Genomic DNA, 22,717 nt, shown 5'->3' on the forward strand with positions numbered 1-22,717 from the left:
AAGATCTCAAAAGCAGTTCGAAGTGGAAGTTTTGGTTGCGCTATCTTAGCTTCTTGCTGCTTTAGCAAAGTTTTGAATACAGTATTCCTCCGTTGCAGATTGTGGTTTGGTTATTCTATTATTGTAGAATAGCAACATGACAATGGATATTTATCTATGATCTTCAGGACTATAACTATCGCGTCGATTGTGAGAAATCGGTTCTTTGATAGAGCAGGACGTTTGTTGAAATGCTTAACTGTTGGTCAATGTATGCCTTTGTGTCAGAATATTCCCAGCATATATATTTAGCCGGGTAGTCTCTTAGCATGCCTTTCGTTACTATCTTCCATCTGTTTATAACTATACATTAGATTCCACTCGGACTATTATATCTTTATTAGGGCTTATCACACAAGGGATGTCATTTTTCAGATTTCGTTCCCATCTTATTAATCTCGAATCTCATATAGGTAGTCCTGATAGACGAATTCTAGATTTGATGGCGCGCAATAAACAACCCGCCGAATGACGCCAAAAGCGAACAACCAAGGGAAACAACTGCAGCACGTTAGTGGAATGTACCCAATATAACATAATTCATGAACTCACGATATGTATGCTTCAGTCCCGAGATATAACAAGCCACAACAATATTCCGTAGCTGGCCAGTTAGGTGCGCGATATAATTCGTATCGTCCATCGCGCGTTGAATAACCTAGAGTAATTAGAAGTAAGACTAAAGATCCTTAACAAGAAAGTACTCACTTCCTCAGAGCCAGGTCCGTGGACATTTAGTCTCAGCTGCCGCTGGAACTCCATCCCCAGAACGGAATTGGATGTAGTCACACCAGCCGTCATGGAGAATCCCACAATAAGCATATACCCCGCCGTCGCCATGGCGATTTCCTCAGCCGGCAGCATAGCGGACATGGCAATAAATGAGGATGCTCCTGCGATTCCAGTCCCAAGTCCGCCAGGGAGGATAAATAGCGACTGCCAGAAGCCGCTGTGTCCATCCCAGCGGAGGTAGAGAAGGAGGTAGGAAATGCCGGCAACTAGGCCCGCGAGGACGAGGAGGATTTTGAATTGCCCTGTGCGCCGGATGAACATTCCTGCCAGCAGTCCACCAAGAGTGTTTCCTACCACCGCTGGAATGAGATGTACGCCCGCTGCTGTTGTTGATGCACGCTGAGTTACTTGGAAATACAGTGGGACGGAGAACATTAGTCCCAGTTGTGCGGTGATCTGGAGTGCGCCGATTATGTATGCCATTGCGACGTTTGTGCGCCGGAGAATGCGGAGGTTGAAGATCGGTTCGCGGGCAACGTAGCTTTCCACGAGCACGAAGGCGATAAAGAGTGATACTCCGCCGCTTGCTAAGAGACCTGTCCGCCATGAGCTCCATGCGAAGGACTTCCCGCCTTGGTCGAGGAGTGTGGTCATGGCGACAATGGATGATCCTAGCAGTGCCGTTCCAAGGAAATCAACTTTGGCAAGTTTGCTTTCCTTGGAGGTGGATTGTGGTCTCTCACTGACGTTCAGTTTCACAATCACCAGAGCTGCAGCCAATGCGAGGAATGGAGCTTGTAAGATAAACAGCCTAAGAACTTGGTTATAAATTATATTCAGCCCTCAGAAAGGTAGAGACTTACCATCTCCATCCGATAGTATCGCTCAGCCAACCACCCAGCGGACCTCCAAGACTGCGTCCAAGTGTCATGGCGATATTGACATAAGCTCTCCAAGTAGCGACCTCGCGCTTGGGCACAATATCTGTTATGATAATGGAACTGATGGTCATGATTCCTGCACCGCCCATCCCACTGATTGCGCGTCCAAAAATCACCACCCACATACGGGTTCCAAGGCCACTATGTGTGGTCAGATTTGGATTCCGGCCGTTGGGTCAGGAGTTTCCCTACCTCATTATACAGCCCACTGCGAATAGCAAATATGAGAGCAATAGCATTGACTTGCGACCGTAGATATCACTCAACTTTCCATACTGAATGACAATTAGAACTTGACATGTCCCCGGTACGGGTTGTGCCCACTCACCATTGGTTGTGCAGCACAAAGACCCAACGTATAGCCCGTTGAGAGCCAACTAGCATCGCGTAGACGATTAAACTCGGAGGATATGCGACCTGTCGCTGCCATGACAAGTGTCGCATCGGCATTGGAAATAAATTCACCTATACTCGATTAGATCTCCGGTCTTGGTGTTATGCCAATTTTCCTACCGAGCAGCAGAACCGCGATAATTGTTCCAACACCTGTCAACGCCTTGAGTTTGGGCTCTGTATCAGATCGCGGGAGTAGTGGACTCTCTTCGTCTTGGGCATGGCCATTCGTATTGATGCCCTGGGTCCCCAGGATACCCGGAGGTACCGGCTCCACCGGGTCACTTTCCATATGAGCCATGTTGTCAATTAAAGAGAGTCGCGCTGGGAAAATATATCTAGAAGGGAATCCTGAGCCAGTGATAAATATTATTCGAAGCAGCGTTGGAAACTAAGTTGTGCTCATTGGAGTTGTAAAGCACGCCATATATACGAAGGATCCACTTATATACTTCCTTTTGGTATTCGCCAGAATAAGTATAGGCCTCGTTGTTTGCATGGTCTTTGTAATGGTCTTTTTAATGTGTTTCTAGACATATTTTGCTTTGGATATTCCAGTATAAGTATAAGTTCACATCTTCGACATAGTTCACAATTGGCTAGTTCCTAAGTAGGTTTAGCCTGTTATAGAAGCCGGGAGGTACCGTCCCCAGGGTCTGACTGGGCAGCATTGGATCCGTACTTTGCGGCAAGAGACACGAGGCAAGTAGACCCATGTTCACAAAATCCTCGTCAGGAAACCACTTTATGTGTTTGTTAGAGGTATTTTATTCGTGCCCCTGGACAGCATTAGCTGGAACCTCAAATATTCCACCGCCCCAGTGTGCTCGGTTCATGACCTTCACCTGCTGAATGAACATAAATGCGAAGAGTGTTCTGGCCACATACTTGCCCTCTTCTAGGGCCCTCGCAGCATTCAGAATGTGTTGACAGTCAGGAGATCTGAGAATCCCCTCAGCATGGTTCGCGGACTTAGCCAGAAATGACAGGTCTTTTTTTAAACCGTCCAGATGCCACCGCACAGGGGTCATCGGTCGGTTCCGTTCTTGCTTTTGCATGCGACTTATCCATGGCTAATACGTCGACGTGGCCGTGTTATAATGGATGGGTGGATCTGGAGGAGAGTGGGTGATTATCAAGGCGAGTTCGAACTGAGGATTGCTGGTTGGGAAGTAATGGGGAAGTGAGAGTGGTATTAGTTCTAGGAATAAGTGTAAATGTGTCGATACAGAACGCGTAGAAAGTTTACCTGGGCAAAGAAACATCTTGTAACATCAAAGAAATTCATTAAGCATTTGGACGATCAATTGAAAAGTAAACTATAAATTTATTGAATACAACTCACGGGCTTTATTGCCAATATCAATATCCATTCTATATTCATTGCTGACTTGATATCGCGAATTATTCCTCATATTGACAAAAGGTTGGATATATACATATCCCCCGGTTTAAAAAAAGATAAATGGGCTTCGCTACTCAATGTATGTCGCAAAACTGCATGGCTCGTGGATTTGGTGGGATTTGCTCATAGCATCCAGATCCAAATCCCCACCACAGCACTCACAACGCTGAAAGATATTGGTACATGATCACGAATAGCACCGCTGGTAGGTGGCTTCGAATCGCAGCAATTGAACCTCAATTCACGGCTCGGCAATCGACCCATACTCTGGAGTTCAACGAATAGCGTGCGGTTGAAACTTGTAGACTTGACTGATGGGGAAACTCCAAAGTCAGTCAAGACCGAAGGAGGAAATTGACTGTTCAACGGGCCCATTTGCTGGGAAACAAAGTGATCGCTGTTCTTTAGTGTAAGCCTTTATTGCTGTTCACTATTACATCGCGTGGAAACAATATCCGTTGAAAGGCTTTTTTATCACAAGATGTCTCTTTGCTCAGGTAGAGACTTGACGAGCTAACCATATATGGCAGGCTTTATATGGCACCTAAATAGTCGACCGTTTTGCGAAACAGTAAGGAAAAAGAATGTTAATGGAAAATATCGGCAATTGTACTTCGTCAGCTCCGGTCTTTTGATTCAGATAGATTTATTTTTGAAGCTATGTGCTCATTGTGATGATAAAGCACGCCATCACTTTTACACTTGACCTTACATTAAATATTAAATATGGGTATATACATACTACACAACCACAACATAGTATGGAAGATAAACAACCCTGGAGAAGTGAGAATAAACTCTCGGATGTACAGTCTACCTATATACATGTGCAGTTATACAAACTACGTTAAATGAAAAATACTTAGGTGTTCTGATCTTTTGAAGTTCTGATCTTTGAAGTAATCTCCACTCCGCCATCAAAGCCATCGATGGCATCATTGTCATCTCCACATTTCATTCTTTGCCAAGAGCTTCATTTGACTTATCCAATTTGTATCGACTTTTGCTGTAGGTAATTTCCGAATTTCTCACACTTCACCCATTTTACAATGAAATTAATCACTGCCCTTGCCGGCCTCATCGTCGCCGAAGGGGTGACTGCCCTCAATCTCCAATCCAACCTGGAATCGGCCGTTCAATCCATACTCAAACACAGCGAAACACAATCGCGCAAGCCAAATATCCTCTTTGTGATAACCGACGATCAAGACCTTCAACTCGACTCCATATCCTACACCCCCCTAATCTCAAAACACATCCGCGACCAAGGCACCTTTTTCCGCAACCATTTTGTCACAACAGCCCTATGTTGTCCGTCGCGTGTGAGTTTATGGACCGGTCGCCAGGCACATAACACAAATGTAACCGATGTCCATCCGCCCTATGGCGGATATCCCAAATTCGTCGAGCGCGGGTTCAACGATGATTTCCTCCCGCTTTGGCTGCAAGGGGCGGGATATGATACGTATTACACCGGCAAAATGTTCAACGCACATACCGTGGACAACTACCACAGCCCGCACATCAAAGGATTTAACGGATCCGATTTCCTTCTCGATCCTTACACTTATTCTTACCTTAATTCGACTTACCAACGAAACCATGAACCACCCGTCAGCCATGAGGGTGAGCACACCATTGATGTGATTACGGGAAAAGCACTGGGTTTCCTCGATAACGCATTGGCCGGCGAGAGGCCCTTCTTCCTGGCTGTGTCGCCCGTCGCACCGCACTCGAATGTCGATCCAGGCAATATCGCTTCAGGCAAGGTTTACATGTCCGCCCCCATCCCCCTCAAACGACATGAGCATTTGTTCCAGGATGTGAGGGTGCCTCGCACAGCAAATTTCAATCCGGACCAGGTAAGCGCAACCTTGATTGAAATGAACGTGTTTGTGATGGCCCATTCTGACTTAATCCTTTTTTTTTTTTTTTTGGCGCAGCCAAGTGGAGTTAGTTGGATTCGCGATCTGCCCGTGCAGAACCAATCGGTGGTCGACTATAATGATCACTTTTATCGCTCGCGTCTGCGTGCCCTGCAGGGTGTTGATGAATTGGTGGATGGGCTTGTCACTCGGCTGGAGGAGAGTGGCCAGCTGGATAATACTTATATTATCTATACCTCGGATAACGGGTTCCATATTGGCCAACACAGACTACTGCCCGGGAAGACTTGCGGGTTTGAGGAGGATGTTCGCGTTCCCTTGTTCGTTCGTGGACCAGGGGTGGCCAAGGGATATGTGCAGGACGCGGTGACTACTCATGTGGACTTGGCGCCGACCCTTTTCCATCTTGCGGGTATTCCGGCGAGGGACGATTTCGATGGGACTGCGATTCCCGTGACGCCCGAGATTGGTGGTGAGCGGCATGAACATGTTACAGTAGAATACTGGGGGTCTGCTGTTGTGGAAGGCGCTTATAGCGGTATTGGTAAGTCCAGGCAATATTGGCAATGGACATTATGGAGTACGATACAAGATACTAATTCCAAGACAGGCCCCGGGGGCTCAACTATGATCCCGAACAACACCTACAAATCCGTCCGCTTACTCGGAGAAGGCTACAACCTGTACTACTCAGTCTGGTGTAACAATGAACATGAACTGTACGATCTATCGGTGAGTAAATCGCACCTTAGTTCTTTATTATGCCAACGATTAATCCTTTTGCAAGACCGACCCATACCAGTTGAATAATCTGTACCCGACCACCTCCCAGGCGGATATCAATGAGCCGCACATTCTCGGTCGCACCTTAACTCAAGCTATCAATCGCCTCGACGCGCTTTTGATGGTTCTCAAGTCTTGCCAAGGTGCGACTTGCATCCGGCCTTGGGATGTCCTCCAGCCTGTAGACCCCGTTAGTACTCTCCAGGATGCTCTACATGAGGAGTATGATGGTTTCTATGGTGCACAACCTCAGGTCTCATTTGACTGGTGCGATGCGGGATACATCGTTGAAGCTGAGGGTCCCCAAGTGCCATTGACTAGTCGACATGGTGTGTCTTGGGATGTGTGGGTGTAATGAAATACACTTAGTTTGAGATTGTAAATAGTGATCAAACTTGGATATAGTCAAGTTCATCCAGTAATTCAATATTTAGTTTAACACTACTCCGTATGCAACGTATGCAGTAGTGATCTTGGAAGTATGAGCACCCGAAACAACGTGGCTATAGACTTTCGGATAAACAGCCAAAGTCAAAGAAAATGCCTATCGAATAGAAACAGAGAGTCATCTCCGTAATCTCCATATTATCAGAGAGTAATGCCAAAGCCCAAATGCTCGGCAAATCCCATCGTCAGATTCACCGTGATTGCGCCATATCTCCCCGTTTCGCGACATCAACAAAAACAAAAGAAAAACGTATTGACTCGCATTTTAGATGTCCTTTAGCTGATTTATAGCGGGTTAGTCTACGCAATCCTGTCTCTATCTATCTTTTTTTTGTTTTCTATAAGAGTGGCTGATCACCCAGTGTTGTAAATTCGCCAATCTAGGGATTGTCTCAGCATACTTGCTGTTTTGTTTGTATTTTTTTGGTTCTTTTTTTCCATATATATTCTTTCGAGGTCTAAATCGCAAGATGGTAGACCAAGGCAGTTTCGGTGAGAAACACACAATCGCCGAGCAGGTCATCGACTCACCTCCATATGAGCCTGATCATGGTATCGTCAAAGACTGGGATGGCGAAGAATCGGCCGTTCGACGAAAGTATGTACAGTCCTCATCGCGCATCGACTATAAACAGATCACTAACAAATTACTTTAAGAATCGACTTCATCCTCATTCCCATTCTTGCTGTCGCCTTCTTCGCCTTGCAAATGGATCGTGGGAATATTAGTGCGGTTTTGACATCAAGTATCACTAAAGACCTTAATATCACAACGAACCAAATTAATATCGGATCACAACTTCTCTCCGCTGGTATTGTTCTCTCGGAGATCCCATCGAATATTATTATGCAGCGCATTGGGCCGCGTGTCTGGTTGTCAGGTCAATTGTTCGCTTGGGGTTTGGTTGCGACCTTCCAGGCCTTTGTTAGCTCGTTTCCCGCGTACCTGGTTACGAGGATTTTGTTGGGATTATGTGAGGGTGGTTTTATTCCTGGTATGGGAATCTATATATATGCCGGAATACTCGACTAACAACCTGAAGGTGCTTTATACTACCTCTCCACCTGGTATAAGAAGGACGAGACCAGTCTTCGCACCAGTCTCTTCTTCTATGGGCAGATGTTCGCATCGGCTACATCGAGCCTGATATCTGCCGGTCTGCTTCAGCTGAATGGCACCCATGGCATAGAGGGATGGAGATGGATCTTCCTCGGTAAGTGCAGATCAGTATTATATACATTTCTGCCAGCCCGAGCTCATCTAACGAACATTCCAGTCGAGGGCTTAATCACCCTGTTCATCGCGATCGTATTCACTCTCCTCGTGCCTCCATCTGCGGGAGACGGGCGTCCATTGATCGCGTTCGGCCGCTGGAGCTACTTCACAGAGCGCGAATCGCACATCATCCGCAACCGCGTTCTGCTAGATGACCCTCGGAAAGCCAAAGGCCATATCCAAATTTCGGGCTCTGATATCTGGCAGACTGTCAAACAACCCCGCATCCTGCAACACGTTTTCGTCACTTTGGTCTCCATGACTGGCTTCACGGGTTTGACTCAATACACACCCAGCATGATCAAAGGGCTGGGATTCGGTGCCGTCAAGGCCAACGCCTTGGCTTCGGTTCCGGTTTATTGTGGGATGGTTTGGCTGATTGTGCTATCTTATGCTGCGTGAGTGCTTGCTATGACCATTATGACAATGAAACAGATTCTAACTTCTAATAGCGACAAAACAAGACACCGTGGACCGTTTGTGCTCTTGGCGATCACTTGGAACGTGATTTCCTACGCTTGTCTTCGTACAAGTAGCCCCCACGCTTCACCCTGGCACCGGTATGGAGTTATTGCCGTCGCTAATATCTCCTACTGCAGCATGCAGTAAGTTCCCCGCCCCAAGTCTCTATAACCCGCTCTGACCCAAATATTAGTATTCTAAATGTCGGCTGGTTGTCATTCTACTGCCGCACACCCCAGGAACGAAGCGTTGCCATGGCATTAGTCATCATGGCTGCTAACTGTGCTGGTATCGCTGGCTCGCAGATTTTCCGTACATCCGACGCCCCGAAATACTTGCATGGTCTTACTGCCATCTGCTCCATTGCTGGTGCCTCATGGGTGCTCGCTTTTGTACTTGGCGTTCAATATTATTTCCGCCGGCAAAAAGCGGCTCCTTCGGATAATGTGGAGGCGAAAGCTTGACGAAATTGGCGATAGATGATCGTGGACGACAATAGATGGATGATTACATCGTTATGTTGTACAACATAGTTAACTATCTAACTATAAGTAATTATTAAGATTCCCCACTGGATTATCTTATCGAATCAAAAGCATTTCCATTCTTAGTCTGAAACCTCCCTTCCGAACTCAATTGATCCTGACCAATGGAAAAACCAAGCTTGTCATAAGCCGGCATAACCACGGGCTTGGCGTTCTTTAAGTCCGAGCATGATTACAAGCACCAAGCATCTGAAATTCCGAGTACATACAACATATGTAAGTATGGTGTTTATACTTCTGACATGTACCTGATATCATCAAGAGTATCACTTCGTAAGCGGTTCCTGATCTGCTTATTCACTTCGGAAAGAAATTTCTTCACCGGACATAACTTATATTAAAACCGTGATTACAATCCACCCGATTACCATCCAACTCCACGATACTCCACTTCACGGGTCAAGTGGACCTTTCTCTTCACTTTGATGATCACGTCGCCACAAATCGAAACTTGCAAGAACCCTCCGAGACGGAGCTCAATCACTCCGCGTGGGCGGTTTTAAAAGAAATCGAGGACCCTGCAGGAATAGCTGGTAGATCATCTCCATTGAATTGAATCCGAATTATATACATTTTTATACATTTTTATACATTCCATTATGTCTTCCACTGATTACAAGTTCGAAGGCTGGGTAGGCCTCGGCCCCGACGCTGCCGAGGGAAAGATGGTCTGGCAGGAATTCGAGCCTAAGCCCTGGGAGGAGACCGATATCGATATCAAGGTCACTCACTGTGGTATCTGTGGCTCGGATTTGCATACCCTGCGTAGTGGATGGGTATGGCGGCATCCCTCTTGAACAAACATGTTCTGAATTGAATTACGTTGCTAATTACCATCTTTCTGCTTCCACAGGGACCCACCAACTACCCTTGCTGTGTCGGCCACGAGGTCGTTGGAACTGCCGTCCGCGTCGGATCCCAGGCTGAGGGAGATATCAAGATCGGTGACCGTGTCGGTGTCGGCGCGCAGAGCGGCTCGTGCCAGAACAAGGATGGCGACTGTGAATCTTGTGCCTCGGGTCTCGAACAGCACTGCAATAAGATGGTCGGTACATACAACGGTACCTATGCCAACGGTGGCAAGTCGTACGGCGGTTACTCCACATACAACCGCTCTCCCTCGCACTTCGTGATCAAGATCCCCGATGCTATCTCCTCTGCCGATGCGGCACCTATGCTCTGCGGTGGTATTACTACCTACTCGCCTCTTAAGCGCAACGGCTGCGGTCCCGGAAAGACCGTTGGTGTCGTTGGTGTCGGTGGTCTCGGTCACTTTGCTATTTTGTTCGCCAAGGCGCTCGGTGCTGATCGCGTCGTCGCCATCTCCCGCAAGTCTGATAAGAAGGAGGATGCGCTGAAGCTCGGTGCGGATGACTTCATCGCTACCGGTGAGGATGAAGACTGGGCTACCCGCCACGCTAGCTCTCTTGACTTGATCATCTCCACTGCCTCCTCTTCCAAGATGCCTATTGTCCAGTACTGTGGACTTTTGCGTGTCCGCGGTACCTTCATTCAGCTCGGCGCCCCCGAGGATGGCGCTCTTGAGATCCCGGCTTTCGTGCTCATCGTGAAGGGTCTCAAGCTCGGCGGCTCTTTGATCGGTAGCCCTGATGAGATTCGGGAGATGTTGGAGTTGGCTGCTGCCCAGGGTGTCAAGCCTTGGATCCAGGAGCGCCCAATGAAGGATGCCAACCAGGCCATCGTTGATATGAACAATGGTGATGCTCGATACCGCTATGTTCTCACGAATGAGCAGTAAATCGATCAATTATGGATGAGTGATGAATAAGTGACAGTTTGGTTCAAGTGATGGGCGTTTAATGTATAGAAGCAGTTAAGAGTTAGAACGAAATTAGACGTTTTGTATATGTTCCCCAGACGGACTGTGAATTAACAGAAACTTGGAAATATGTCTGTTTGCCGCCAGGGTCCCCCAAAGGTCATTCAACGCGATGTCATTGCTTAATAATTTGTTTGAACTCCCGAGGTATCCAGGGCTGCTTTCTCCATCCACTTACTTTTCCTTCACAGTTGCCGGGAGGCTACAGCTAGGCACTCCTCGTGATAAGAACTATATACTACTCTTTGTAGTCTTTGGCTAACTGCATCTTCAGCCACCCATGTGAGCAAGGTTCATATTGCCTAATACTTTACGGTTTTACGCCTTACGATAATTTCTGCTGCAAGTTTTACATCACGCATGGTTCCAAGGATGAGATCACAAATGCACATTGTTTCGAACAGACGATCTGCGGGCGAATATGATACGGTCTCCAACGAGAAATGTGCCAGGATATATATACCAGTCACTGTTAAGACTCGGCCTTCCAACCAAATGTTGCATTTCCACTGTGTTAGTCGGGGCATTGGGCGCTGCGAATGCCCCCGGTCTTTCTCAAAGGGGGAAGGTAAGAGGTGGACTTCTGTGCAAAAGGCGACAGTCACAAGATGAATGGTCGTCAATCTTCAAAACCTCTTCTGTCGAAGGCAACCATCTCACTTCCATTAATCCCCCCTCTCTCATCTTGCTTTCATTTCTTTGTGGTCATCCATCCCCTTAGAACGTCATCGTCAAGACTCTCATTTCTAGGTCCAAACAAAGATCACACACCTTCCTTCAAGCATTCCGAAGAGATCATAATCTCAGTCCATCCAATCCAACAGGGCCAAAATTCCAGCTGTTCAGTCTACACATTTCTTCTGTTCTTCTTAGAGAGCCTCCTCCCCGGTCGTACCAGACCCTCTTATCGAACACAAAAACCAAATAAACACAATCTCGACAGGTATGGCCTCTTCTTCCGACCGAAATATTTTGAGGATGAGAACAAATATCGCCATTCAATAACGCAGTACATTAACTATCTGCTAGGGAAGTAGATTTCCTTTGTCAATACTTTCCAACAGTATGCCTCTACATTGATATAGATCTATACGTATAATGCCTTCTGTGGTGCGTATCTACTAACTTAGGGACATTTGGACGGAAACTAACACCTTTTACAACCACAAAAGGACATATATTGTGGTTCCTTATTCAGGCTACCTCTCCATGTCCTGGAATTATCCCATAAATTTCCTGTCTATACGCCTTTATAATTCTCTCGATCTGCTAGTACGTTGATAAAGATCGTATACCCCCGGAAAAGAGAGCATGTTGCAAAGGACCTCAAAGACAGACCAGGAGACACATGGGTCGGACCGTGCGTGTCCACGGATCGACTAAATAGCATCAAATTTCAAGTGTGTAGGTATGTAGATGTAGAAGGGCCTTGAACAGCATAGCTGTATTGCTTCCATGGGAGGAGACAGGTAACGAATGAGCAATTTATAGCTTTAATAAGGCTAATGCAGGTAACTATGAGTACGTACTAGTTACACAATACAAAGTTGATATGGACTCGAATGTTTTTATTCTGGGTGTGGATAGCGCATTATATATAAATATACTTACATAGTTATCTATTTTATACATAACTGGGATGACCGAAATGATTGGTGACTTATCTAATTTGCGGCTAAATCATAACTATCCCAACCTCGCAGCTCCAGTCATCTTTCTTACAAACTTCAATATGATTCCAATAAAAAGCCACCCACTCCCCTCACATGAGCAGTCGAACAATTATCTAGTCCGTTTTTGAAAGATGCCCTTATCAGAACCCCGCCAGATCAAGAAACCTCGATTATCGCTCAGTTGCATTGTCTGTCGACGACGCAAGGTTCGCTGCGGTCGCGAACAGCCAGAATGTGCCAACTGTGTGCGCATGAAAAAGAAATGTGTCTACAGGGCCATGGTCCGGGACGAGTTAACCGGCCGTGTACGACCTGTATCGCCCCAAGACAGAGACCCTAGAGATTCTGAAGATGCCCACCCTGACCTCCCTTGGCCGCATTGGGGCCGACAAGCCAATGCGCCATATCCCGAGAAACATTCTAGACCTCCTTCTCGTCCTCGGTTATCCTCCAATACTAGTTCTTCTCCACGCCGACAAGAAACATATCCAACAGTTCCAACAGTTTCTTCGTGGGAAGAGGCCATCCAACTCCCCCGTTATCACGATGCGAACGTTCCTCAGATTGGTGGTAGCTCGACAACCCGGGAGCCTTCCCCTGTGCCATCAACAAGCTACTTCCCGTCTCTGCACGATCCCCTTTATCGTGATTATTTAAGTATACGACGAGGTGGCCGCGTGAGATACATTGGTCGGACTTTCTGGGGGTTCGTTGCCGGAAAGGTGAGTCTAACTTACTTGGAGGAAAAAGACAAAAAGGAACTACAATCTGCGACTAGATATGTCGCCCGGCAAGACTTTAGCTGACCTCAATTAATCTTCCCCTAGGAGAGTCTGAGCGATGATTTCTTTGACGAAAACCGGCACGCCTACCCCGATCTTCCCCTTCCACATATATCCTCTATGGGCATGTTTAATCTCCTACGGTCGCTACCCACCAAGCCCGTGAGCGATGCCTTGCTCGAGACGTTTTTCCTTGCCGTGTGGCCACTTGTGCCACTCCTACACCCACCTTCCCTACAGGCAGACTATGACGAGTTCTGGGATTGGTGTCGGAATAGCGAGAGCGCTTTACCCTCGGCTAAACTTCGCGATGATCCTACCTTGATATGTCTTCTCTTTGCAGTTCTATATTGTGGCGCATCTGCCGTGCCAGCAGCCAGCTGGACGCACCCTAATCTGCAGGGTCTACAGAAGGAGACGACAGTGAGCCACCTCAAGTCGACATATACGACAAGTCTTTCTCTATGTCAACATCTGGAACATCCAACAGTAAACACACTAGTTTCGACTTTGCTCACGACACCGTTCCTGGATCGGCCATTCCAGCCCATGTGTAGTCTGGTTCACATAAGCACGACGGTGCGCATTGCCCAGACTATGGGTTTACATCGGGAGGGAACATGGTCTGCGTTGAGTTCAATTGATAAAGAAATCCGACGTCGGGTCTGGTGGCACATTGTTTGGCTCGATGTGCAGTCGAGCATCTCCACGGGCCTGACCCCTTGTTGTGGGAACGAGGCCTTGGAGGCCGTGAGCATGATTGACACTCACCATGAAGAGTCTAGCGATATCCCTGCAAGGCGTTCCCGGCGCACTGCCTCTGTGACTAATGGACCATCGGTGGCTATATTATACGCCATCGGACGCTTTGAGACTGCTCGATTACAAGCGAGGATCATGGCACATCTGCAGAGTGCACAGGGATCAACCGAGGATGGATTTGGCGAGCTCGCTGCAGACGCCAAGGAGCTTCTACGGAAGATTGACTCACTTATCGCGCGCGTTCCTACACAAGGGATTCCCGAAAAGGGGTACATCCCATCGCGTCTGGCTAATGCATCTCCGTCCACGCATCCTTCGTTATACAAGGATGATTCAAGCCAGCCGACCGTCTTTGCGGCATGGGCGCGAATTATGCTAACATTGATGAAATCGGAAATATCCATTTTGCTCCAAAAGCCATTTCTGGCAGCCCCAGATAGCACGAATGCGCAATCACGCAAGTCATGGACTAGGTATGAATTATTTCGCCCTACACCTTATCCCTATCCCACATAGTCTAGTGCACCCGCTACATGCCCTCTTCGTATAGCGAACCCTGTCCAGCTTGAGTAATTATCCATTCACATTCATCCTTCATCGCCATCTTGTTATGACAGATTTATTAACATGCGATTTGGCCGTCCAGCATGGTGCAGCTCTGCGTGGATTACTTGCGTATTTACTTGCAGCTGTATCAAGCACCTGCGTTCTCCCCATACGCGTGGTTCTGCTCCAGCCATTATGGGCCTCTCCAATGCGTATTCATCACCCTAGTGTACCTCCATTCCTCCCAAGAGTCTGGAAAGACCTTGCTCGCCAGATATTGCGTTGATGAGTTTATACAACACTACATGGCGCAGTATCAAGCTCCAAATTCATCCTCCGTGAAGACCAGCCCCTGTGACACTGAGTTCAATTCGAGCAAGACGCGCATGCCATTGGCCATCCAAATTCTCGTTGACCTTCATGAACGCCTCGACTCATCTCTCGGAGCTGAAGACCAACCCCCGCTTCCATTGGACGTGATCCAGCGTTAGACCTGCTGTCCTGCGTCGCCTTTTGCTACTTAGACGTCAGAGTTACGCGCGACCCCCCAGCAGCCTCTTCTGATGCATTTTATTTCACGCCTCGCACCAACCGCAATTGTGAAGCCCCATCTATGACCACAGGACCTCCTCCGGTGGTTGCTGGTAACAAACCAGGCCCGCCCAATAACGTCTTTGTGGACGGGAGTGACTCGGGCTTGGATATGGACTTCCTTACTACGATTTTGGAACTAGAGGTATAGTGCTCGTCATTGGTTCTAGAACCCGACAATTTCCCCGCACATCCTGATAATATAACGCCTGATCACCGTGGCCTGCATGAAGGTCTCGATTTCCCAGCGTAATAGCGCTGTGATACGTGGTCTTCTGTTTGCGTTTCCTTTTTTGTCATGAAGGAAAGAATAAATGTATAGATCCTATGAGCAATATTGATATATCTGCTTCGTCCAATTACATGATTTGATCTGACCCTACAAGATCCGGATTCCACGCGAGCCCGTACGAATCTATCATTACCCCTTTACAGACAGTGCTACTATATAACGAAGCACATATATTTTTTGCGAGTTCTCAAATGCATACAGGCTCCTCCAAGCACCCCGATACGGCCAGTTCCTTCACCCTGTGGCTTTCCAGTCAGATTCCGCGAACCAACTACCTCGGAAAGGCTGCATGGCGTGCGCGTTGTCACCTTTACGGCCAGCGCACCCCGTGCCGATGTCAGGCAAAGTATATTATGTATCCCGCCATCAGCCGAATAATTTGCAAGTCAGTCTTGTGGCAGCTGTCCTCGGACCTTCGCTCTCAGCCCCGCAGCTTATGGCGTGGCATACTGGCAGAAGATTTCGGACTTAGCCTGCGCGAACTCTTGGAGAATAGTTTCGGCCCTCGCAGCGGAATTGGAAGAAGTACCTGTCCTTCGCCATGGCCAAGTGCCCCCGCAGGCTAACCTGCAGATGTTGAACAGCAAAATCACATGGAAGGAGAGCTCCAGTTCTCCTCCTCTTGTCCGTACCAGCGAACCGAATCCCCACAACAGCGGGGAGCCTAAGCGAGTGGTTGCGCGACACTGATGAATGGATATCCCTGGCGACAGTCGGCTCAACACTATTGTAGCGCCACACGTATCATCGCTTCCGTCATGTCATCGTCGCTTATTCCGTTGCAAACGCCATCGTTACCCTCGATGATCTCGCCAAAGATGTGCCAAATCGGTGGGGCATCAACGACCGAATTGGAACTGAGACGGCCAAGGGCCCGGTTTGGGTGGCTTCGGGCCATGGCGCACAGTGACCAGACATGGGTCGTGAACCATTCCACTCTAGTTTGGTAAGGGAAATGGTGCGCAACCTGGAACCGATTATTCAAGCCGAGTTGGGCTTCTCCGCGATTGAAACCCTGCACGCCGGCTTTCCAGACCGCACTGATGTTATCCAGGTGATGACATTCCTCATGCATGAAGCAGCCCTGGTAGTATGTCGGCGAGCATGTCTTTGCCGTGAGTTCATAGGAGAAGGTGCCATGACCCTAGTTCGGCTGAGGCCCATGCTCGTATTGCCACGCACCCAGGCGTAATTGAGGTGTCGCCGACCGCCTGCGTGGTATCCAGCACTATTGACGCCATCCACAAAATATATGAACAGTGGCGCGAAGAATGTTTCGAAGTGCGTGCTGTCGCTATTGACGTGCCTTCTGTACACCGCTGCTGGAAAAGCTGGCAGGTCCCCTCCGCGACCCGCTGAAGGGCGAGCTCCACCCTCAGGTACCGCATCGGGCGCTCTATTCAACCTCGCTGTTGGATCCACGCTAAGGGTACCTCACGATGTGGAATACTAGGCTATGACTATGGTCGGACCGGCCCTCCTACAGTCGACAGTGGCGTCACTCGTAGACGATGGATTCCGCCCATTTGTAAAGGTGGCGAGTCATCCCATCATCACGCACTCGATCGTCGAAACTATCAGTGAGCAGTATCGTGACACTCGCAATGTTGCGTAAGCGGTCGGAATGGAAGAGCATCTTGGCCGCCGTGGCCCGTCTGCATTGCTTCGGCTGCGCTGTGAAATCCACACATCTTGACCTCACTGCGCCATCGAGTTCATCAGTGAGAGCCTGGTACAATTTGGCATCACCAGCTATTCTATCGCGCTGTGGGCGAGATGGCGGCGGCATAACTAGCGTCAACCCACAAGCCTGCCGCCAATGTCCTGCTGGGTACTCCTACCGCATTTTGGGGAACAGACGAGGTACTTTATCAAACGCATCTCGAGGAAGACAATCCGCCTTTCCCAGGCCATCACTCACTCTATGGGCTAGAGATCGTGACTGCTGCTATGATATTGCACACATCCCTACGTGCACTCTCTCCTAGGAACGTGAATGGGGTGTCGCTTCAGGTGCCTGTGGTGGTCCAGCCCGCGAGATCCAGATCCGCCATAACACGCGCAACATCACTATCACATCTTGTCTAGAGGAGTTAACAACTAATGAAGATGGCACGTGTCTTGGGTAATACCACCACGACTGTGCGCGCAGCTGATGCAGCACCCTCTGTGAGCTATGTTGACATAGCAGAAATCGGGAAAAAACTGCCGTAGAAACTGTTGGATAGCTTTCCGATGGACTACCTCGCCTCTGTAGGTGCTTCTGCCATGGGATTGTCACGGCGGTTAGCGTACTACGTGGCGAGCAAAAACGAGATACTGGCCAAGGTAGGCGCCAATCCAGACAGCCTGCCCGGCATGGATACAGCAACCTCCATCGCGTCTACCCTCTGACACCGTGAGCCCCGACTCCGCATACCCACAGCCGTCCGCTGCGTGGTCGTCGTTGAGATGGCCACTCCACAAGTGATGTGCATCCACTGCACGAAAGCACAATCCTCCGTCGACGCAGCCAACGTGATCATCAGCAGCGAGGGTGTCACCGTGCTAATGGATATTCGGGGTATGGCCTTCGCCGGTATCGGCGGTGAATCGCTGTTGCGAAAAAGTACATCTGGCCTGGTGCACCAATTCAACTGGCCGCCCGCCGCGCTGTTTGAGCCGCTGGAATTCGCCCACATCACCTCCCTGGCACCCAATCCCACCAATACCAAAGTGGAAACCTATCACAGACAGCTTGACAGCAGACGTATCTCCACCTTCACCCATCATTAGCATGCCTCCGACTTGCCATTGACAACTCATTTATCTCTGGCGGCCGTCTACCTCCATCAAGTGACCGATCAAATCTTCTCGACTGCTGCCAGCACCTGCAATGGCCTCTTGTCAGCAGTCCAGGTTATTATATCCTTCTCGAATCCACACACCGTGTGCCTCTCCGTTCTCACCTCCAAAACCAATCTAGCCCACAGTGCCCTCACTGGCCTCGGTCAGATTGTACGCACCGAACACCCCGAGATCTGGGGTAGTCTGATTGACCTCGAAGATCCCTGATCTTCCCGCCCATGGCAATGCGCTACGTGCGTAACGCTCATGTTATCAAAATCCAACTACTCGCCTCCACCCGCTCCACTCTCACATCCTTCCCAGCATCCCCATATCTAATCGCCGGCGGACTCGGTCAAGGCCTCTCCGTAGCCCATTGGATAGTCGGTCAAGGCGCGAGACGCATCCTGCTAACCTCCAGTCGCTCCCTACCGCCGCGCATAAACCCGAGACCGAGTCCATCATACAAAGTATCCTCTCTCTCGAATGCCTCGGCACCGCCATCCACTTCCTGGCCATCTACATTTCCCATTCATCTGTTATGACCAATTTTCGCTCATCTCATTCATACATAACATTGCAATAGTTAAATAGATTCTTGCTAGATACTAAAGCCTTAAGGGCTTCCACCTAGATCCGGTAGACAATTGATCGACAACCTCAGGAATGTCCGGAACACTCTCCGAGCAGCCTATTTGAACTCCGAAGGAAGGGCTACCAACGCGCCTATCTCCGCAACTGTCTCCTCCCATAGTTTCTTCTGGATCTCCTGGCCCACCGGTGACCGGATGAACGCCGTTTCACTGCAGGGAATATACATTAGCTACTAGCAAAAAAAACAAAAAAAACACAAAATTTGTAGGAAAAGGTGCAAGAGATCACTTACTCAGCAATGGTCTTGTCGCCTAAGAACTTGCCATGAGACTCAGGGCCTACCACCAACGCACTATGCAGGATGATCCAAACACCCACCTCGACAGGCCGGGCACGGAATGACTTGACAATATTTATAATCAAGCGCAAGTGCAGGGGGAGAATATCACTCATGCTGGTATTCACCATGCCTGGACACATCATGTTGATGATGACTTTCTTGGGATCCAGCCGTGGCGCCAGACTGTACATGAACAACACGCAAAGTAACTTCGAGTCCCCATAGCGTTGGAACGGGACAAACGCCTCGTCATTGTCCATGTGTGCAAGCACACCTTCACCGGACTTGATAGGGGACTTCTTCTCGAGGCTTGGGGACTCGTGCGCGCGACTGCCAACCCAGCTAATGCGTGCAGGAGAGCCGGTCTTCACCGCACCGGCCTCGAGATACGGCAGGAGTTCGGCGATCAACAAAACGTTGGAGTAGTAATTGACTTGAGTGGTTCGGTCATGGCCACTCGGGCTGCGTTCTAGCTTCAGCAGACCGATACCCGCATTGAGAATGAGGAGATGGACCACCGGAATCTCTTCGCGGAGCTGCTTCGTGAAACGTTGGACGCTCTCATAATCATCGACGTCAAGTGCCATGACCTTGATTGTCGGGTTGGGATTGTGGGTTTGAATGCGACGGTCTTGGCGGAGGGAAGCTGCGCAGGACTCACCCTTGGCGACATTGCGGACGGCGAGAATCACAGTAGAGGCGCGTAGTCGCAGTAGCTGCTTGATGGTTTCCAGACCCATTCCCGCGCTAGCACCGGTAACGACCACAGTTTTACCCGTCAAGTCAATCCCCGTAGGCAAGGGATCGATTTTCGGCTGGAGGATGTTGACCATGATTCGAGTTGGAGGTTGGATGTCAGTGGAGACGGGAGAATCACAGTGAAGAGCAGAATCGATAGAAGAGAAGAAGTGATATCAAGGTAGTCATACTGAAGTTACTTTTTGTTTCGCGAGCTACCCTTCTATATGTATGATCAATCCCTTGTACGTTCTTTGATTGATTGTTCAGCACCTGGGCAACTTGATGGGTGACTCAGCATTCGGCCGACGCCAACCCCAGAAGGGAAGTTCACAGGGACGAAGACCGAGATGATCTCGCCGAATGGACACCACCTGAACACAACCTGAACACTACGGAAAGGTCTTTCTCGTCTGATATCCACTCCAGATGTAAATCTCTGGGGTTTTCACTTTAAGGGCTTACTGGGAAATTAAACCGGAACACCAAGTATGTAAAGTAGGTAGTTTATCCATTTCGAGGTTCTCTACTCTCTCACGTATACTTCCACTTCTTGTAAATGAACTCCCTGCAAATCTCATACTTTCACAGCTGATCTGGGTCAGCTCACCGATTCGAAAGAGACATTTCAGTCCGTAATCTGGCCCGGCTCCCGGACCGCTTGTTCCTATTTCACGGTATCATGAGGCCAAGTCGCGGCATCTATACTAAGCCGATCGCCACCGGCCAAAAGCCCCCCTCACATCCCCACCCCTCCCAGTAGAGATTCTTCTGCCTCCTGCGTGGGAATACCATCAATTCAATGGGCGTGTCATTCACCGGATCTCCAGTGATGGCGAACTGGCAGTGCCTCCCTATACCCATCATATTATTTATGGAACCTCGGAGATGGAAATGAAGGAGGTAGAGTTTGTCGTGAGTGCTAGCGATCATGCTGCGGAAGAGGAGAGTTCTAGCGATGGATCAGAATTTCAAGTATCTTGACTAGACCTCCGGAAAGCCCATAACTGGGCCCGGACCCTAGGCCGATGGCCCAACCCACGGTGGGCTATGGGCAACCTCCAAAGCCCAACCCAACCCATAGCCCACTACGGGTTGGGCCGTGAGCCCCCATAAGAACCCATATAGGCGCTAACAAAGCGGACTCTGTAATCGTTGTATTACGACCTTCCACCAATCGTATAAAGTTCAAATTTCAAATATAGAATAGAATATTATGACAGAAAGCTGGTGTACGAACAATGTATGGTATAGATGACCAATGTTGAAGACTCTAGTTAACTAACTAAAATGACAAAACCCGCTATTTCAACAATCTGTGCGGACAATGATGACTAACTATAATATGCACTTTTGTATGGTATGCCTGGTACCCAATGTCATATGATGTTTCCGGTATATTACCTAGTTTCTACCATGTATTCGGACTTAGTATTCGACACTTTCCTATATAGTAAAAAAAAAAAAGGGGGGTTTATATATAGAGAGAGAGAGAGATTCGTTTGAAAGGAGGAGGTTAGTCCTAAAGGGGGGTGTTACGTCTAGTGGTCACGTGTACTACCACGTAACCCTATATGCCGCAGGACCTCTATGATTGCTATCTTCCGTCGTCCCCTGCTTCCTCCTTTCCCCTTAGTGAGTCATTATCAACCAATAGAATCCATCATTGGTAACTACATCTCTATCATTGTAGCCTGTTCTATCATTAGTTTGTGGTGTGGTGCTCCGGCATGGCGGCGGCAAGGCTAGGCACATCAATGTGGTGGCTGAACCAGTAGCTCTGCCTCCGTGGGGTTTCACTTGGCGGATTTAGTCATCCCAAACGTCACGCCAGGCTTGGGGTATGCCGCCCACCCCCCAATGCAGATGGTTATAGGAATTTTTGTTCTTGATGAGTAGGGGGACTAGGCTGGTTAGGCTGTTTGTGAAGTGATCCGGGCGGGCAAGGGCTATGGGGATGTAGAAGGGCTCATGCATGTTATTAGTAGTCTAGCCATGCAGGTTATCACCAGCTAGGCAACTTCTCATATCAATTTTGTTTCTCCTCATCCTCGCCCCCACTCCTAAACCCCGCTCAACAACGCTCAGAACCCCAAAATGAATCCTGATGACAGTCGTCACCTCGTGGCGAAGCCTAGGTGTCTACTAGTGTTGGAGTGAAGAGACCTAGCTTCCTCGCTTCATCTCTCCCTTGTCCTTAGGAATGACTGTAAAGGGATGAAGAAAAAGACCATCATGTTATGCAATGCTACCGCACGGTCCATTCCTCCACTCCTCGAGTATGGCGCTGAATTCCAAAGAATCGTCCGGTCGGTGTTTTAGTCGCAAGCAGTCTGGTTTCTCTGCCGGTCGAAAGCCCCCAACATCACAGACCCAGACCAGCCAGCTAGTGTGAAGCCCGTAGAGAAATTATAGCTGAGTTGCCAAAACTGGGCATTTTGCCTCTCTTATTCGGATTTGGCTCAAGTGTTCGCCTAACGGCTTCGGAGGTCAGTACCTATTAGATCACGCAAGTGCTGACTCGGAATTCGTCTCGTCCATCTTGTTCTTAGCCTCATGCACGGATGGGGGCGATTTCTAGACTGAAGGGCCGATTATCTCCGGAGGGGGCGATTCCTCTACGGATGTGGCGATTCCTCTACGTGATGGGCCGCCCACAGGTCCATAATAAATGAGGGGCGCATCTTAGACACTTGCCCCAGGGGAAACAAACGAAAAAGAAGGTCAGATCAACGAAGTCAATGTCTATCGCAGAACACATGGAGCTAGTAAGTCTCAAGTTCTGTTGGCTTGTCGGGGGATGCTCACGAAAGACATCTTGCAG

General features: G+C 48.8%; 10 protein-coding genes across 10 annotated transcripts; 6 read left to right on the forward strand and 4 right to left on the reverse strand.

Annotated features, from left to right (window-relative positions):
• Positions 1–472: 472 nt before the first annotated feature.
• N7537_012263 (uncharacterized protein) lies at positions 473–2,406 on the reverse strand (the record flags this gene model as incomplete). Its single annotated transcript, XM_056903317.1, has 7 exons — positions 473–540; positions 592–697; positions 748–1,582; positions 1,635–1,853; positions 1,905–1,987; positions 2,041–2,177; positions 2,226–2,406. The coding sequence occupies 7 exons, from the start codon at positions 2,404–2,406 to the stop codon at positions 473–475; spliced, it is 1,629 nt and encodes a 542-aa protein (XP_056748604.1).
• Positions 2,407–2,872: 466 nt separating this feature from the next.
• On the reverse strand, positions 2,873–3,136 carry N7537_012264 (uncharacterized protein; the record flags this gene model as incomplete). The annotated part of the gene is made up of 1 exon (XM_056903318.1): positions 2,873–3,136. The coding sequence occupies one exon, from the start codon at positions 3,134–3,136 to the stop codon at positions 2,873–2,875; it is 264 nt and encodes an 87-aa protein (XP_056748605.1).
• Positions 3,137–4,559: 1,423 nt separating this feature from the next.
• Positions 4,560–6,534, forward strand: N7537_012265 (sulfatase family protein; the record flags this gene model as incomplete). Its single annotated transcript, XM_056903319.1, has 4 exons — positions 4,560–5,372; positions 5,454–5,940; positions 6,007–6,128; positions 6,184–6,534. The coding sequence occupies 4 exons, from the start codon at positions 4,560–4,562 to the stop codon at positions 6,532–6,534; spliced, it is 1,773 nt and encodes a 590-aa protein (XP_056748606.1).
• A 562-nt stretch (positions 6,535–7,096) lies between these two features.
• N7537_012266 (uncharacterized protein) lies at positions 7,097–8,828 on the forward strand (the record flags this gene model as incomplete). Its single annotated transcript, XM_056903320.1, has 6 exons — positions 7,097–7,224; positions 7,284–7,621; positions 7,670–7,840; positions 7,904–8,300; positions 8,355–8,507; positions 8,558–8,828. 6 exons carry the CDS (start codon positions 7,097–7,099, stop codon positions 8,826–8,828), a joined length of 1,458 nt encoding a protein of 485 aa, XP_056748607.1.
• Positions 8,829–9,508: 680 nt separating this feature from the next.
• Positions 9,509–10,668, forward strand: N7537_012267 (NAD(P)-dependent alcohol dehydrogenase; the record flags this gene model as incomplete). Its single annotated transcript, XM_056903321.1, has 2 exons — positions 9,509–9,685; positions 9,763–10,668. 2 exons carry the CDS (start codon positions 9,509–9,511, stop codon positions 10,666–10,668), a joined length of 1,083 nt encoding a protein of 360 aa, XP_056748608.1.
• A 1,885-nt stretch (positions 10,669–12,553) lies between these two features.
• On the forward strand, positions 12,554–15,003 carry N7537_012268 (uncharacterized protein; the record flags this gene model as incomplete). The annotated part of the gene is made up of 3 exons (XM_056903322.1): positions 12,554–13,144; positions 13,250–14,439; positions 14,613–15,003. 3 exons carry the CDS (start codon positions 12,554–12,556, stop codon positions 15,001–15,003), a joined length of 2,172 nt encoding a protein of 723 aa, XP_056748609.1.
• Positions 15,004–16,119: 1,116 nt separating this feature from the next.
• N7537_012269 (uncharacterized protein) lies at positions 16,120–16,470 on the reverse strand (the record flags this gene model as incomplete). The annotated part of the gene is made up of 1 exon (XM_056903323.1): positions 16,120–16,470. The coding sequence occupies one exon, from the start codon at positions 16,468–16,470 to the stop codon at positions 16,120–16,122; it is 351 nt and encodes a 116-aa protein (XP_056748610.1).
• Positions 16,471–16,851: 381 nt separating this feature from the next.
• Positions 16,852–17,483, forward strand: N7537_012270 (Acyl transferase/acyl hydrolase/lysophospholipase; the record flags this gene model as incomplete). The annotated part of the gene is given in 3 exon segments (XM_056903324.1): positions 16,852–16,936; positions 16,977–17,191; positions 17,205–17,483. The coding sequence occupies 3 exon segments, from the start codon at positions 16,852–16,854 to the stop codon at positions 17,481–17,483; spliced, it is 579 nt and encodes a 192-aa protein (XP_056748611.1).
• A 21-nt stretch (positions 17,484–17,504) lies between these two features.
• N7537_012271 (Nonribosomal peptide synthetase 7) lies at positions 17,505–18,449 on the forward strand (the record flags this gene model as incomplete). The annotated part of the gene is made up of 4 exons (XM_056903325.1): positions 17,505–17,564; positions 17,610–17,723; positions 17,799–18,110; positions 18,171–18,449. The coding sequence occupies 4 exons, from the start codon at positions 17,505–17,507 to the stop codon at positions 18,447–18,449; spliced, it is 765 nt and encodes a 254-aa protein (XP_056748612.1).
• Positions 18,450–18,912: 463 nt separating this feature from the next.
• On the reverse strand, positions 18,913–19,988 carry N7537_012272 (uncharacterized protein; the record flags this gene model as incomplete). Its single annotated transcript, XM_056903326.1, has 2 exons — positions 18,913–19,024; positions 19,108–19,988. The coding sequence occupies 2 exons, from the start codon at positions 19,986–19,988 to the stop codon at positions 18,913–18,915; spliced, it is 993 nt and encodes a 330-aa protein (XP_056748613.1).
• Between the last annotated feature and the right edge of the window lie 2,729 nt (positions 19,989–22,717).

The sequence above is a fragment of the Penicillium hordei genome, assembly GCF_028827395.1.
Source record: "Penicillium hordei strain IBT 12815 chromosome Unknown utg000006l_segment0_segment0, whole genome shotgun sequence".
Lineage (NCBI taxonomy): Eukaryota > Fungi > Ascomycota > Eurotiomycetes > Eurotiales > Aspergillaceae > Penicillium > Penicillium hordei.